Source organism: Marmota marmota, unplaced genomic scaffold (genome assembly GCF_001458135.2).
Source record: "Marmota marmota marmota unplaced genomic scaffold, marMar, whole genome shotgun sequence".
Classification (NCBI taxonomy): domain Eukaryota; kingdom Metazoa; phylum Chordata; class Mammalia; order Rodentia; family Sciuridae; genus Marmota; species Marmota marmota.
The window spans coordinates 44,545,308-44,563,387 of record NW_025999842.1 but is presented as its reverse complement, the minus strand read 5'-3'; the positions used below and the strand labels follow the sequence as shown (position 1 = coordinate 44,563,387).

General features: G+C 31.7%; 1 protein-coding gene across 9 annotated transcripts in view; it reads left to right on the top strand.

Moving 5' to 3' along the window:
- The window catches only part of Echdc1 (ethylmalonyl-CoA decarboxylase 1), a 32,989-nt gene extending 15,381 nt beyond the window's left edge, over nucleotides 1-17,608 (top strand). For all 9 annotated transcript variants that reach the window (XM_015501016.2, XM_048797933.1, XM_015501008.2 and 6 more), the window contains 3 exons: nucleotides 2,893-2,945; nucleotides 4,401-4,481; nucleotides 16,896-17,608. In XM_015501016.2, the coding sequence (XP_015356502.1) occupies nucleotides 2,893-2,945; nucleotides 4,401-4,481; nucleotides 16,896-17,304 (543 nt within the window). In that variant the 3' untranslated portion in view covers nucleotides 17,305-17,608. The remainder of the gene's footprint in view (nucleotides 1-2,892; nucleotides 2,946-4,400; nucleotides 4,482-16,895) is intronic.
- The last annotated feature ends 472 nt before the right edge of the window (nucleotides 17,609-18,080 follow it).

Below are 18,080 nucleotides of genomic sequence, written 5' to 3'. Positions count from 1 at the left end.
TATATATATATATAAAATATATATTTTATATATATATATATAAAATATATATTTTATATATATATATAAAGCTTTTACATATATGTATAAACACACATCATTGTCATCTCTAGAATGGTTGTATTACTATTCACCTTAGTTCACAAAAGATACTATCAAGATAGAATGAAATAATAGATTATTGTGGGCCTGATATAAGTTATGTAGGAAAACATCTCTAAAAAGATGAATTCTATTTCTACTTTCTTATTTTCTTGTAGTCAGAAAGTTGTTTCTGTCTCTTTAGATCATGTAGCCAGGACTTTTTTCCCATATGTGTAAAAGACAGAGTGGAAGTATGTGCGTGTTGTGTGTGTGAGGAGGGGTAGGAGGGGTGTATAAATTATTGGTATGATGTGAGTCATGTTGTAACAACATTTATTGAGAGAATTTTTGTCCAGACTTAGGTAAGTTTGCTCTTTGTAGTATAGACATTTTCCAAGTAATATGCTATCATCAGTGTCTGCAATAAATTTGTTGATTGATAGCTGAGAACTAGAGGTGTCCATTGCTTCTTGCTATATGCATCTTCCAAGTTTCTTCAAGAAAATAAGGAATTGCAAATCTGCTTTACAATGAGTATGCTTAAATTCCAGATTAGAATTGACCTATTTTGTTTAAAGCATTTTTCAGTATAAATGAATTCTTTATTGTATTTCTATGAAGTTTCCCTAGTCATAGTATAAGAAATATATATCATAAAAATAATATTAAGAAACATAGTATATATGTATAGAGGGTATTTTATCACATTTATTCTACAATTAACAAGAACTAGAAATGATATATGTAAAGTTTCTGACAACCATTTTACATGTAGACTATATTCTTATGTACTTGAGAAATAGCTATAAATACATGTAAAACTGAAATTAAAAATAGCTTTGGGGCTTACGAAGCTCATGCATGTATATGAGTTGCAGCTATCTGTTAAATACATTGTACTCTTACAGTTGAGTTATTTGAAGACTTTTTAACATGACTTAAATGCAAACTGTTTTCTCTCAATGGGGCACTTTATCCAACATACTGACTCTTTGTTGTTATAGATGCATCATTAGCATCTGCTTATTTGGTGAATTTGCCTTTTCTGAGAATGATGGGGTGATTGGAATATTTGATAATTTTAGTAAATTGTAGTACATTCCCTTGTAATTATAATAAAATGCTTTAAAGTGATTATTAAGTGAATTTTTTTGAAAAGGGTAATCATTTAGTATTTCTGTCACTGTAATTTTTCAATCTTAAAAATGTTTACTAATGAAAATTATCAAATAAAAACAAGAGACTAATAGAATGAAATCCTCATGTACCCATAGCATCATTAATAGCTATTACCATTTATTGTATTTGTATATCTTTACTATACTTTTTTTCTCCTTTCAAGTGTAACTGATCCCTTAAAAAGTTGGTTTCATTTTGGTAGCCTTTGTTTAATGAACAGCAGAAAAGTTCCAACTGTCCCTGTTAGGCAATTAAAATTCTTACTATCTTACAGACCAAGTAATGGAATAACATGATGAAAGGATTAGCCCTGAAAAGTTATGGGAGGGAGAAAAGAATAAAATGGCAACAAATAATGCAGATTTTAATCCAATTATAAGATTTGGAATTGATCACCACAGATGTTGCATGAACTGTAAGGAGTTTTCTTTAGAGAGAGGAAGTAATCAGACTCCATCTATAAGCTTCATGGTGTAGAGACTCCACTCTTTATGTAATCTTCTACAGAGTGTGTAGGTACATTTCTACCTTTCCAATCACCATTTGAATCAAATAAAACAAGATTTTTTTTCTTCCTCATTCCTTATGGAAGAGGAAAATGAAGTTCATAGTTATGATTCACTTAAGTTCATGTTGTTATTAAGGGGTAGCACTAGGATTCACACTCAGCTCTTTAATTCCCATTTGGTTTTGCCATGCTAAGTTTGAGATGTTGGCAGAATGTGAAAGTATCTACTAGGTTTTAACATTTAGCTTAAAAACAGTAGTTGAAGTCTTTGGAAGTGGATGAATCTTCCAAGGAAGAAAGTATAAATAAAAAACAAGAAAGAATCGTGGATTAGATTTTTGAGAACATGTGCATTTAGGGTATTAGCTGAATAAAAAGAGTTAGGAATGAAACCTAGAAACGAATAATCAAAGAAATAGGAAGAGAATTGGGAGTATAAAATTTTGCCATTAAACTGTGAGGATCAGGATAAAGAAACTGGTCAGAAAAAGGTAATACCTGTTATGGAGAAAGAGAAGACAACAGAGAAAGAGAAGTCATTTAATTTGATGAAGAGACTATTAGAAAGTTTGAGGGAAGTTATTTGGGAGCAGGTTGAAGGCCAGATCATACTGTGTTGACCAAAGTATGTGAGGTGAAAAAGAATATGTAATACATTTGGACTACTTTTAAGACATTTGCAATTTGTGGAGATACCAGTATAAAAGCCTTAGGCGTACAGAACATGAAAACATATTACAACTTTTTGCTTCTTCCCTTCCTCCTTTTATGTGTTTATATTCATAGGGTTAATAGGTGGGTGTATCTTATGCTTCTTCCCCCAGATTACCCAGAGTGGAATGCTTCACTGTTCTAGGTATGTGATCTGACTCTCATACCTGCTTCTTGTTCGTCATAATCTCATGCAAAGCTGAGCTCAAGAACCTTTAGGACATCAAGAGTAAAATACTGCATTATTTGAATTTCAGACAGCATCAAAGGGTTTTAAATAGAAATTTCATTTTTTTTAAGTTAGATATATTTTTGTCTTCATTGTTTATACTAAAAGCTGAATTTTAAAAATATTTCTTAGGTAATACATGTGTGTTATACCTTTGTTTTATGCTTATTTTTATTTAAAGGATGGAGTGGCCTTATCCATGTTCATGCAAAACACCTTAACAAGATTTATGAGGTAATGTATCTTTCTTTTAAATTTATAATTTCTAAAAGATCAAAAATCTCTCTTTACTATTCCATTATTTATACCAGTTAAAAAATAATAACTAATTTTCAAATTGTGTATATTCTAGTGATGAACTGTTTCCTTGTGTGTGGAGAACAGTCATTTAGTTGCTAATGAAATGTACATGAGTACTGAAGAAAAGAATTTAGACCTAGCCCCTTTCCCTAAGGAGCTTATATCACTAGGTATATTAAGGAATAGACATGGGGGGAGTCAAATACTGATATTAGAGCAAAATATAGCCAGTGATCTATTAAAAACAGATAAAAATTATCACATATTTAAGTTAGTAGAATATGGAGTGGAGTGAATCCAGAGGAGAGAAAAAGAATTAAAGATTGGAGAAGACTACAGCTTTCTGAGAGATGGATTTACTTTGCATCTAGATGAAGAAGAAAAGGGGGGACAATTCTTTTATGCATTTGGACATACAAACTGACATATTTGGGCTAATTAACTTTCTACTTTCACATTCTGATTATAGACAATTTAAAAATTATAAAAACTAAGGAATTTTATATTTAAGCATACTTATTTATTGGTATTCATCACTATTTTTGTTACTCATTATATCTGAGTGATTGAATTATAATATTACTATTCTAAAATACTTTTTTTCATTATCTTAACTCCTGAATTCATCTCTTTCCCCTATTATGCCTGACTTTTTCTCAAATTCATGTGAAAAGTTATTCTTTTTTAGACAATCTTTTCTACTTGGGAGCAGTATGTATCAAGGAGCACTCAGTTATTTTACATCTGCAGCTTCACTTTTTGTTTAGAACCTATAAAAAAATTCCATACTTTTAAAACATTTTAGACTTACCATGTAGTAGTCACACATTCTTACAAACAGAAAAGGTAAAAGATTTATTTTATAACACAAAATAATGTCTCCACATAGGATTAATCTGTGGATCATTTCAAGCACTAATGAGAAGATTTTTGAGGAACCTTCAGTATACAGTTTTGGACCCCTGTCTTCTAGATCACAGTTTCCACCATGGCTGCAGCCTTAATTTTCCTACCCTTAAGTAATTTTAGTAAAAATGGACTAAGATGATATTACGTTAAATTATTCACAGTTGCCAGCTTTTGAGAAGTCCCAGGGGCTTTAAATTATACAAAAGCATCCATATTTGGAATAAAGGTATAATATGCTGTCCTTTCAAAAGTATATTATAAGGGAGCTATTTTGATAAACTTACATCCTATTTAGCATGAATTTTTGTATTTTTAGTGTTATGTTGTTTTTTTCTCAAGGTGCATAGATTCAAGGTTCTACTGTCCTTTGATGTGTTTGCTATAAACACAATGCAATAATTTTGTTTCAACTATATTTTAAGATTTTTAAAAATATTAAAAAATAGAAATATTAACATCCATTTGTTTTTCAATACACAGACTTCCTTTAATTAGTGTTGCACTAATTCAAGGTCGGGCATTGGGTGGAGGAGCAGAATTTACTACAGCATGTGATTTCAGGTAGGATAAACATTGCATTATTTCTTGTTTAAACATAATTAGCATATTTATTTTCTGCCTTCATTTCTATATTTAGTATATTCTTAAACAAGATAATAAATTAGTGAATATTATCTTTTTTGTCAGTCATTATAGTAGATAGTTTTATTTTAGTTTAATTACTATTTTATGCCTTGAAAAAATTAAAACACAATGATTTTGACTAAATCAAATTCATATTAGCAAAACCTCTAGGAAGATAAGTCAGAGAAATGTAAAACTTAAAATCCAAAAGCATTACACATGAAAAGTAAACAGCTGGAAAAGAAAATAGAGGAAAAACCTGTTCTAACTATCCTCTTAGCAAAAAAAGAGGTTTTCTGAGATCCATTATATGTCTTTAATCTATGTGATTCATAGCAGCACTGTAAGGCTTTGGGGAAGATTAGGGAATAAAGTTAGAGAAAGTTCGTTGGGATTGATAGCTCTTCAATCTCTAGAATTATTCTCAGTATTGAATAGCTATACTACTTAGGAATGACCTTTTATAAAATCTAATGCTTTACATTTGTTTGAAACTGCTTTCTCAACACCATTCCCAAGACCTTTAAGCACAGCTGTAAGGAAACATTAGTACAATAATCTCTACAGACTCACACACTTATGCCTCTTTATGTAAAGAGTAAAGGGTAGAATATAAAAGGGTGATTGGATAAAATGGTGAAATAAAATGGTACAATAATAAAGAGCCTGAGCATCTGAGTTCAGTAGATTTAGGTCATTCTCAGTTTGAGACTTTTATCTGACTTTGAGTAAGTTACTATTTCACCTTTTTAGGTCTGTTTCTTTATCTGTAAAATGGAATATCTCCCTTAAATAGATAAGTATAAATGAGATTATGATTATATAGATTTTATCATAATTTTAACCTAAAGTACATACTAGTGTACACAAATGTTATTTCTTAGAATCTTAAAACTATCTTATACTAATCTCTTTTACAAAACTGCCAATACTTTTAAATTCATTGTCCTTTCATTTGGGTTTTTCTATTCATTGTACACTTGTCCTAGCTAACAGAAGTGCACAATAAATGGAGATCTGTAGTCAAATTTTGACTTGCTTTCAGACACTAAGGAAAAAACAATTCTTCTCTGGCATGTAGTACCATAGATATTTCAGTATATTGTTATATAACATTTTAACAATTTTTAAAAGTAACTTTATTGTGGTATAAATTTAAAAATTTATTGATTTTAATTATGTAAGTTAAATTTGGATGAATGTGTACATCTATGTAACTATCTTCACAATTGAGATGTAGAACATTTTTATTATCCCCATATGTTTGCATATGCCCTTTCCCATGATGGATGAGAGCAGCTGTGACACCTCTTTGTAATTTTAATTTGAATTTCCCCAACAACTTGATGGTGTTGAGCGTCTTGCTTTCTGTTTATTAGTCAGTTGATCAGTTGATATATCTTCTTTTTTGGTCTTCAAAATCTTTGCCCCCTTTTATAAGTTGAATAATAGCAGTTATTTATATATACTTGATAAAATTATATGTCAGATAAAATATTTTTTTAATTTGTTCTAATTAGTTATATATGACAGCAGAATGCATTTCAATTCATTGTACACAAAGGAGAACAGTTTTTCATTCTCTGGTTGTACACAATGTAGAGTCGCACCATATATGCATTTATACATATACCTAGGGGTAATGATGTCCATTTTATTCCACCATCTTTCCTTTCCCCATGCCCTCTCCCCTTCCCATCCTCCCGTTTGCCCAATCAAAGTTCCTCCATTATTTCCACTGGCGCCCCCCACCCCGCATTATGGATCAGCATCTACCTACCAGAGAGAACATTGGACCTTTGGTTTTTTGGGATTGGCTTACTTTGCAATATATTTTTAATATATAAATATTGTGAATATTTGCTCCTAGCCTATGGTTTGCTTTTTTATTAGTAGCAAATTTGAAGAGCAGACAATTTTATTTTTTAAAATGTTTCTAGGTTCTCTGTTTAAAATAATTAGTCTTGTGAAAAACTTGCAAAAATCATACATATAATTCCTATATACCTTTCACTCCATTGGGGATTGAATCAGGGGCTCTTTACCACTGAGTTACATCTCCAGTCCTTTTAATTTTTTATTTTGAGACAGAGTCTCACTAAGTTGCTGAGGTTGGCCTTGAACTTGTGATCCTCTGACTCAGTTCCCTAAGTAGCTGGGATTACAGGCATGCATTACCACACCTGGTATTCTAATATCCTTTTACTGGTCCATGATCTAATCAAGAATATATTTTATCTGATATAGATATTGTTACCCCAGCTTTCTTGCGATTAACATTTGCCTGTTCTTTCATTTTAATTCATCTGTATTGTTTAAACTAGAGTCTGAGAGACAACATACATTAGGTGTCTTCCTTTATTTTTTTTTTTCTTCAGAGTGATGACAGTCTTTGGATTGTTCAGTAGAGTACCATTATGGAGTATTTACTCTATATTTGTAGACAGTGTTATTGATATGATTGGGTTTAAATCTACTATATCAAAACTTATTTTTTATTTGTCCCATCTGTTTTTATCTTCTTACTCTTTTCCTGCCACATTCTAGATTATTTTTATCATTCTATTTTCCCTCTACTATTGACTACGTGCCATATATGAAGATTTGTTTATGATTTCTTAACAGTGTGAACTTTGGGATTTTAAACTTGTCACAGTTCAGCTTCACATGATATTATATTAATTGCATAAGATATAAGAACATTACAATATAATTGTAGTTCTCTTTTTCTGTCCTTTATGTATTGGTGATATACATTTGCTTTCATTTAACTCCACAATCACCATATTTTTGCTTTAAACATTTATCATTTAAATCAATAAATATAATGAGAGTCAAATGTCCTTTTATTTATTTGTATTTTTCTAGAAGGAATATTTGGGTTTAAGCATATTTTGATTTGTGACTAATTCATGATGATGACTCACCTAAAGAAACTCTTCTAGTATTACATATGTTTTCTTTTATTTTGTTTGAATAGTTTTGGAACTCATTTGTTTCTAAAATAGCTAGACCTAAATAAATACCTGGATGATGTTTCTACATTGATTTTCTAGTTTTCTGAGAATAAAATGAAAAGCTAGGGAAATGAAAGCTAGGAATTCTATCTTAGGAAACTTCACATAAAATGTTTTCCATGGACCCTTGATTTAGAAACCCTGTTTTTAAATAGGTATTTCTACGTATGTAATATTTTGTCATTATGTTTGATATATTATTGATGGTTCTTCTGTCTACTAATTTAGTCTGATAAGGCCTTCTAATATTTTAGTTTTGTGTATGTAAAACATAAAAGTTGAGTTTCATGACGTGTTACAAAGTAAGAACCTTATGTAACCATGATTTAGGTTAAGAACTGGAGCGTTGCCAACACTTTTGTAGTCCTCCACCTACCCTTTAGTCACAATCCTCTCATTTCCACTAGGGTTAACCTCAAATATGGTAATTCCTTTATTGCTTTCTTTTATGGTTTTATAAAATAAATATTCCATAACAAATATTTTATTTTTTCTATTTTAGCTTCATAGAAATAGTTTCAAGGTTTAATAGAAATAGTATGAAAAAGATTCAGCTAACACATGTAAAGTTTAAAATTTATCACTCAAGTTTTAGTTTGTTAGTTCAACCATGTCACTTTATACTCACAGAGATTTATAAATAGTTTCAGTGTATGAGACAATTTACCAAGATCCTAGGTTCTTTGAAAATTACTAATTCCTAATTTAACAGATTCTAGTGCACAACGAAAAATGGTCATTTTGTTTGACAGTGCCCTCTGCTGTCATCCGTGCAGATTGCATTAGGATTCAACTACTCTATTCTATGAGCAGTCATTGACATTATGGATGATGTGAGACTAAATGGGAAATTGGTCTATATGTGAAAGGATAGAATACTTTCCTCATTTTATCTGAAATGCAGGTACTTATGAAATATACAATTTAAATATATAATTACATAGAGTATATATTTTTTTAAACTGTATGTATATGTTACTGCACTTCAAAATTCTCTACATAAAAGTAAATGCAAATTAAGACTTTGTAGATGTCCTTTGGAGAAAGTGAAAATTATTTAGAATCTACTGTTTATCTTCAAGCATTTATTAGACTTTGGCATCATCCTTCATATTCATTCCCTACCTGTATTTGGGCATAGTTAGGGTTTAAGACAAAAGGCAAAATAGCAGGTGAAATAATCCAAGAATATTTAACCCCTTGATACTTATAAATTGCCATATTATGTTAACCTCTAACTGAAAGAAATATAACATGTCTCAGAGTCTCATTAAATATTTAATTTTGTTGTATGTGAGACTATTGCCCCCTGGTTACATTAAGTAATATATCAGGTATATTCAGAGTAGAATACAGTTTCCAATAAAAACATGTTCATCTGTAGACTAACTTCTCTGTAAGTGGTGTCTTCATTCATTAAACATTTTTTAGCATGTACATATGCCAGGCACTGTCATTCACAAAACATTTATGTTTTAGGTTTTTGTTCTGTTTTTCTAGTTGAATGTTTCTGTTATTTTTAAAAAAAAACAATGGTCCACAACCAATTACAATAGTCCCTTCCATAGAGTTTTGCTTTCCGTGGTTTCAGCTACCTGTGATCAACCACAGTATGAAAATATTAAATGGAAAATTCCAGGAGTAACAATTTACAGGTACTGTGTTACACATTGTTGTGTAGTCTGATGAAATCTCATGCCATCCTGCTCATATCTACCACGGATGTGAATCATGCCTTTGTCCGATGTATTCACACTACATATACTACCTGCCCATTGGTGAGTTGCATATATGTAGCTTTAGTAGTGGTCTAACATTCTCAGATCAACTGATATAGTATCCCAGTGTTTGTATTCAAGTAATCTTTTTTTTTTTTAACTCTATAATGGCTCCAAAGCACAAGAATAATTATGTTGGAATTTTATTATACTATATTATTGAAATTTCATGTTCTGTTTCATTAGTCATCTTTCTTAATAATTTCACTATGCTTAATTATACATTAACCTTATAATAGGTATGTATGTATAGGAAATAACAGTATATGTAGGCTTTGGCATTGTCTTTGGTTTCAGGCATCCATCAGGAGTTTTTGGACCTAACCTCAGTGGGTAAAGGGGGATCACTATAGAAATTAAAATGATTAAACTGATCCTTCACCCTGTATGTTTGAAAAGAATTGTTCCCTTAGACGTTTTTAAAACCACATACCAAGAATAATTGTAGTTCTTAAAAGAGGCTAATAAAGCAGATTGCTTACTGAATGATGTACATTACTAGGAAGTGATAAATCAGTACAACTCCTCTAGCTGATATTTTCCCCTGTTTTATCAGTACTTTATTAATTATCTTCTATGACAAGTTGCTTTAATTATATTCATAGTTAAATTCTAAGAAAATCTGTGTCAAAAGAACACCAACATTTTTATTTGATAGCATTCAACTAAAATGGTAAGTTCTTTTAAAAAGTATATCTATTGGCCCTCTTTAGCTTGTTTAACTTTCTTACTCTGGAGAATTGCCTAGAATTTACTCAACTTATATTTCTACACTTTTCCATTTCCAATGCATAATACTTCAGCAGATGGAAATATACTTAATATGAATTTACACAAGAAATGAGCCCAGATGTCATACTAGCATTGTCCCTTCCTCTCCAGAAAAAAACCCTTTAAGTACCAGCTGATAATAGATTTAATGAATACATATGTCAGAAACACTCAGGTCTACTTGGCATTAGTAAGTAGACCTTCATAGTAAATTATATTTTGTTGAGTCATTATTTCACACAAAATATTCCAAAAGACAATGGCTTTTTAAAAGCATTTTAAAAACCAAAAGGCTATCTTCTGCATTAAAAATTGGCATTTCACAATTGAAAAATTAAAACAAGATGACTTGAAAGTAGAAGACTGGTAAGAAGAATAAAGGCACAAGTTGTGTTTAAAAAAAAAGGAAGAAGAAGAGGAGGAAGGAGAAAAAGGCATTCCTGCTGGGCCCAGGGGCACATGCCTGTAAGACCAGTTACTTGGGAGGCTGAGGCAGAAGGATTGCAAGTTCAAGGGCAGCCTGGACAACTTAGCCAGACCCTGTTTCAAAATAACAAAAGGATCAGGGATGTAGCTCAGTAGTAAAGTACCCATGCAATCAATCCCTGTTTACCCTGTCCCCCCAAAAGCATTTCTCATTGCCCAGAACCTAGTTGCTCATCATTATACTTCCATTATGACAGATTTCCCTGAGTGCCAGGGATACGGAATATTTTTCCTGTATTTGTTGGCTATTATATTTCTTATGAGAAATGCCTGTTTACTTCTTTTGCCCATTTATTGATTGGGTTATTTGTTTTTCTGACGTTAAGTTTTTTGAGTTCTTTATATTTTCTGGATATGAGCAGCTGGAGCAGCTGGCAAAGATTTTCTTCCATTCTGTAGGCTCCACATTTAGTTTTTTCCTTTCCATCCTTGTTTATTGAATTCTCTCTCTTGAATATATAAAGTTTGTAGTAAAAAAGCTGTGTAATTTGGTATTATTAATGGTATCTCATAAGAAAATTGTAGAAATGATTGCCCAGTCAAAGGTTAAATGAATAGTAACAAATAAATGAATATTGTTAGTTATTACAATTTCTCTTTCATAGGAAATAGACCAGCCTTGCATTCCCTTTAGCGTGTTTCATTAGCCTTGACAACAGAGCCTACTGTTAAACCTTTGAATTTTTGCCAATGGGATGGATGAGGAATAAAATTTCAGCAGTTTTATATGCATTTCTCTAAGTGCAGTTGATCTTATTTTCATGTGTCTAAAAACCATTTTTTAAATCTTTGTGAATTACCTACTTATATTTTGCTTATTTCTGTGTAGAATATTTTATCTTTTACCCTTAATTTTTATGTTTTGCAAACTTTAGTGATATTTGTCATCTGTGATACATTTAAAAAATATTTGCCTACCTGGCCATAAGTCTTCTGAGTCTGCTTATTGTTTTTGCAATGCAAGCCTTTTTTTTTTTTAATGTAGTCATGTCCATCAATCTTTTTTTTATTGCATCTGAATTTTATGCGGTAAAAAGCCCTGCCTCTTTCCCAAGTTATAGAGAATTCACTTACGTTTTATTCTAGTATTTGAGTAATTTTATGGCTTAATCTATAACCTATTTTTAGCTTATTTTTATGAATGATGTAAATAATGGACTTATTTTATCTGTTTTTTGCCAAATGTCTGTTTTTCTGCAACACTATTTTGAAAGGACTTCTGTGTTTTAGTGATTTCAGACACACCTTATCATGTGCTAGATTTCCACTTGTAATTGTATCTATTGACAGATTTTGTTTTGTTCCAATTCCAATTTTTCTGTATTGTTTTTAATGCCGTGATAACTATGCATAAGGTCTTATCCACCTGAAGATTATTTCCTGAAAATAAATCCTATAAGTTGTACAAGTACTTAAAGACTAAGAGAATATTCAACACTTTTGATATGTATTGCCAACTTGTCCTCTAGGAAAGATCCTACCAATTTATACTAACACCAGCATTAAATCAGTGTTTATTTGAGCAGATCCTTTCTTACAATGAATATAATCCTTTTAAATTTCCCTTCTTTCAGCCTACACCATTGTGTTAATGAAGGGAGCCTCATGAGGCCAGTCATCTGAGGGTTGGGAATGAAAAAGTTTTAGGGGGAATCTTTAGTTTCTTTCCTTCTGTTTTCTATAATTTGTCTCATGATGGGTGACAAATAGAAAGTAAAAGGGAAGAAGGTGCCAGGAAAGTATGTGTGCAAACAAATAAGTATTTATGTTCAAACATGATTTTAAAGTATTGCTTGTTGTCAGAGATGCTAATTATGTGGTTTTCTATACCATATTTTCTCCAAATCAGCAGTTTGCCTTGTTGTCTTTGACTCTTAATATGCAATGTAAAAGGACTAGCAACTTCTAGCCTTAGACATTTAAATCAGTGATTAAAACCTTTAAATTTATGATATCCCATTGCTAGTTAATTTTATAGTGTCAATGCTTTATTTAAAAACTTTCAAGTACTTATTTGGTTACTTATGTTATTTCATTTTGTGTCCTTTTACTTTGTTATAATTTATGAGGTATGGTATGCAGCCAGTCTAGTAGCCAGACTAGGATTCCAAGCCAAGCAGTCTGGCTACATAGTCTATGCACTTCACAGCATAGTTGAATAATGTCCCAATTCAATATGCATTTCTATCCTCATCACCAAATTCACTGTGCCTTTCATCAACACCAAACATTTTTATAAACTATTTTTCTTGTATAACTTTTACTAAAAACTTCCTATTTTAGTAAAATTTGATAAGTTCTTTTTGAAATTGTTTTTCTTGACTACATTTGGTAACCCTAAAATGTAGACTTAATTTATTAGAAAGTAGTAAGTAGCACACTGAATGGTTTTCCAGGTATCAACTTCGACCTTCTATCACCAGCCAAACATTAATAGTCTTTCTCTAGTTATACACAGTTTCTCATATAACACGCTTCGATCCAGACAGTAACAAGAAACATCCACATTTGATTAACTTCATCTCTTCTCTCCCAAGATGTCAGAGGAAATTTTAAACATTGCCAGGAAGCTTACATAATGAACAACCTAAAGACACTTATAAGTATTTCCTTTTCTTATACAAATAAGGGGCTTTAATATGATCTTATAAATTGAGTCTGTAGTAAGTCTATAGAATTACAAGAGCTGTCTTCTATTGTTTACATGAATTGATAGATTATCTCTTGCAATAAATTATATTACAGGTAAAACTACATGAAACCCTAGAATTAGTCTATACTCTTGTAAGATGAATGAATAGTTTGTTTGTACATGTATCTTGCTGATGATATCATGTTTTCTTAAATTAGGTTTTCTACATTTAAAATGTTATAGATTATAATATTTAGGTCAATTCCCTTAAGTCCTTAAAAGAGCGTACTATAGGGATACTGCTACATCGATGTTTATAGCAGCACAATTCACAGTAGCTAGATTGTGGAACCAACCTAGATGCCCTTCAATAGATGAATGGATAAAAATATGTGGCATTTATACACAATGGAGTACTACTCGGCACTAAAAAATGACAAAATCATGGCATTTGAGGGAAATGGATGGCATTAGAGCAGATTATGCTAATGAAGCTAGCCAATCCCTAAAAAACAAATGCCAAATGTCTTCTTTGATATAAGGAGAGCAACTAAGAACAGAGCAGGGAGGAAGAGCATGAGAAAAAGATTAACATTAAACAGGGACGAGAGGTGGGAGGGAAAGGGAGAGAGAAGGGAAACTGCATGGAAATGGAAGGAGACCCTCATTGTTATACAAAATTACATATAAGAGGAAGTGAGGGGAAAGGGAAAAAAAAAACAAGGGAGAGAAATGAATTACAGTAGATGGGGTAGAGAGAGAAGATGGGAGGGGAGGGGAGGGGGGATAGTAGAGGATAGGAAAGGCAGCAGAATACAACAGTCACTAGTATGGCACTATGTAAAAAAGTGGATGTGTAACCGATATGATTCTGCAATCTGTATACGCGGTAAAAATGGGAGTTCATAACCCACTTGAATCAAATGTATGAAATATGATATGTCAAGAGCTTTGTAATGTTTTGAACAACCAATAATAATAAAAAAAGTGCTATGAAAGGTTACCCTCTAAATGTTCTGTATTTCTCTCCTTGTTAAACAATTATGTTCTTCTGTCACCAGTGATTTCTCATACTTATTTACTGTGTATCAATACAAAGGCACACCCTAAAGAATAGCTGTCAGTTTGATCACAACAAATAATTTTACAAAGATTACCTCAGGATTTGTTACAATCATGAAATAGTATTTAAAAAGGCATTTTATCTTGTAAAATAGAACAAAGGAGAAAGAACATGGTATGAAGATCATAATGAAGAGTCTTCTTTAGAAGCAAAGAATTTTTAAAATGTGTTTAAGTTGGTAATAAGTTTTGTTGTATAAACCATATACATTATACCAACACCTAGGACGTTAACTAATTTTTTCCCCCAGCACTGAGGATGGAACCCAAAGTGCTAGGCAAGCACTCTATCACTGACCTACCCTGCATAGCACAATAACCAATATTTATGTTCACTTAAGGTTCCTAACACAGTCTTTTACTCCATTGTAGGCATAGTTCTGAACCAACATCAGTGTGAATTCCACAATTTAATTGGAACAGTGACATAATTCATTCTGTGAAAAGCTTCATAGGACTGGGCTAAATATTAACAATATTCCTATCTGCAAGGCTGTCAGACATTATTATTTCTATGATTTGAGTCTTTAAATTTTTGACAGTTTGTGATGTCAGTACTCCTCTTAACAATTTATGGCTACATTCAGATTCTTAATGAGACCTGTTAATTCTTCTGCCCCATTTAAAAATGATTTATCAAAACTATTTTCTTTTTCTTTTTAATATTTTTTTAGTTGTAGGTGGACACAATATCTTTATTCATTTATTTACTTTCATGTGGTGCTGAAGATCAAACCCAGTGCCTCACACATGTGATGCAAGTGCTCTACCACTGAGCTACAGCCCCAGCCCCAAAACTATTTTCATAGATCTCTCTCTTCTGGAGTATTTCTCCTATAAAGTGTCAAAAACCTCAAGATTGTTGTTCTTTGTGCTAAGAGAACTAAATCACCTGGTATTTGAACATTTAACGTTTTGGAAAGCAAGATTTAAGGTCTTCTTTTTGTAATAAGTAGTTTGAAAACAATCATTTTTCTTAAAAAGTTAAAATTTTGATATGACATTTAGTCAGAATGACATTTTAACATAGTGAAAGCATGCATTCAAAAACTCATTTGGTATTTTCCTAACTATATAGGTTTACTCAGTCTCTTAATATTATAAAATGTTCCTAGGCAAACATGAAGCCTTTTGCTATGACCACCATTTTTTTAAACTAACTCCTTTTGTTGTTCCTTTTGTTGCTTATTAATCAATGGTCATACTCATAAAAATCCCACAATTTGGGGAAAAAGAACCCCTGCTATAGGAAATCACTGCTATCAGTCTAACCCAGATGACTACTGGTGTTTTTACTGGTATCCCTGTGCCACAAAGTTAAAATTTTTGAGTACATACAACACATACTCTCCAGGTTTAAGTCCTAGCTTTGCAATAGCAAAGCTATTTAACTTTTGTTCCCTGGATTTCTTCATCTATAATGAGGATATTTCCATACCTCATATGGTTGTTCTGAAGGATTAACATAAGCTTCCTTAAACAACTGGTATGTGATATTAAATGCTAATTTTAGTCTATACAGCAACCAGAACAACTCTTACAAAATGTGAGATGCTAATTTGTCAAAATCCCTTTAAGAAATTTCACAATTAAAGAATGAAGTCTGGGGCTGTAGTTATGGCTCAGCAGTAGAGCACTTGCCTAGCATGTGCAAGGCCTTGGGTTTGATCCTTAGCACCATGTAAAAATAAATAAAATAAGGGTATTGTGTCCAACTATAACTAAAAAATATTTAAAAAAAAGAATGAAGTCTGAGCTCATTATGGAGGTTTGTAAGTCTGCTCCTCTGATTTTGTTCTGTTACTCTTTGCTTTCTCTATTCCAGTTACACTGGCCCCATCCTCAGAGATACAGAGCAGTCCTAGTTGAAGACTTTTGCATTTGGAATTGCTGCTTCTTGGACACTTTTTCAGATTTTTGCACTTCTCTAAATATTGAGAACATATGTATTCTCATTCATTAATTCCTTGCCCCACTTTGTTTTCTTTATAGCACTTATCACTACAGATTGTGTGGTGCCTCTCTCTCCAAGCACAGAATTTTATTTTGTTATAGTCTTCAAGCATCTAAACACTACCTGACATTGGCAGTGCTCAGTAAATACTTGCCAGATATTGGGCTATAAGACGAAATTTATTATTTTTTTCCTGAGGACTTTGAAAACCCTAACTTACTATGTATTTGTGTGTGTGTGTGTGTGTGTGTGTGTGTTTGTGTATATGTATGTGTGTGTGGATACAAACATACCGATGCCCATACTTTCACCTGTTCCGGGTTTTTTCATTAGGACTCTACTCACTTTAGAAAAAAATTGGGCTTTTAGAAATAAACATAAATTTGCAAAGTTAAGAATAAGCAAGCACATGTTAAAACAAGAATATATTAAAAATTTTAGATGGAATAACCTCATCTTTCTGATATTCAGTTTTTAATATTATGTATCTACCTATAAAAAGAACAGTGATTTCATGTCACATTATGAAGAGGTAATACTTGATTATAGTACATATATGTAGTTATATTTTATCCTTTTTTGCTTTTGCAGGTTAATGACTCCAGAAAGTGAGATCAGATTTGTCCACAAGGAGATGGGCATAATTCCAAGCTGGGGAGGGGCCAGCCGGCTGGTTGAAATCATCGGCAGCAGACAAGCTCTCAAAGTGTTAAGTGGGGCCCTCAAACTGAATTCAGAAAAAGCTTTAAACATAGGAATGGTGGAAGAGGTCTTGCAGTCTTCAGATGAAACTAAATCTCTAGAAGAAGCACAAGAGTGGCTAATGCAATTTGTCAATGGGCCACCAGAAGTCATTAGAGCTTTGAAAAAATCTGTTTGTTCAGGCAGAGAGCTGTATTTAGAGGAGGCATTACAGAATGAGAGAGATCTTTTAGGAACAGTGTGGGGGGGACCTGCAAATTTAGAGGCTATTGCTAGGAAAGGAAAATTTAATAAATAGATTTTAAAAATGTTTATGTACTACAAATAAATCTTCAGTGATTAATATATATGAAAGTTAAATGATACTAAATATGATAGAATTACTTTGAAGTCTGCTACTAAAATTCAGATTTACTTTTCTTATAATTTTTTGCTTAAAATTATTTGTCAATTCCTAAATTCTCATAATAGTTTTTAATCTATAACTGAAGATAAGCTTGCAAAAGGAAAAGCTTCTACATAAAACCTACTTCTGGAGCTGTTTTTCATAAATGTTTTGTTCTGTCTTACCTAGAAATAACTTAATGAACTCTGTTATTCAAGAAAAAAGTGGGCAGGGATCAAGAGAATATGAAAATAAGAAAAGGTATAATTAATCATTTCTGCTCTAAGCAGCTCAAGTAAAATTAGTGAGAAATGACCCTTTGTTTTAAAAAAATCTATTAATCAATCAGTGAGGAGACATGATATGGAACATCAGCTATCTAAATTATTCATTCTTTTGTTTCCTGGAATTTCTGTTTTAAAGATGAGATGTAAAGATTAATGAAGCATCCTATAACAAATCTGCATTTTTATACTAGATTTGTTTTTCTGGAAAACAACTTTTCTTCTTTTGTAACTAGCTATTTTTTAAAAGTAAATTCAATAAAAATGCACAGCTCAAACTTTTATGATCCTAGTAATTTACTTCTTTAAAAATGTGTTTCAAAGAGTTAAGTCCCAATTCTAACCTTTCACAAGAAGAAAACTTCAAATTAGTGAGTTTTTAATTCTTGCTTTTATTTGCTATTA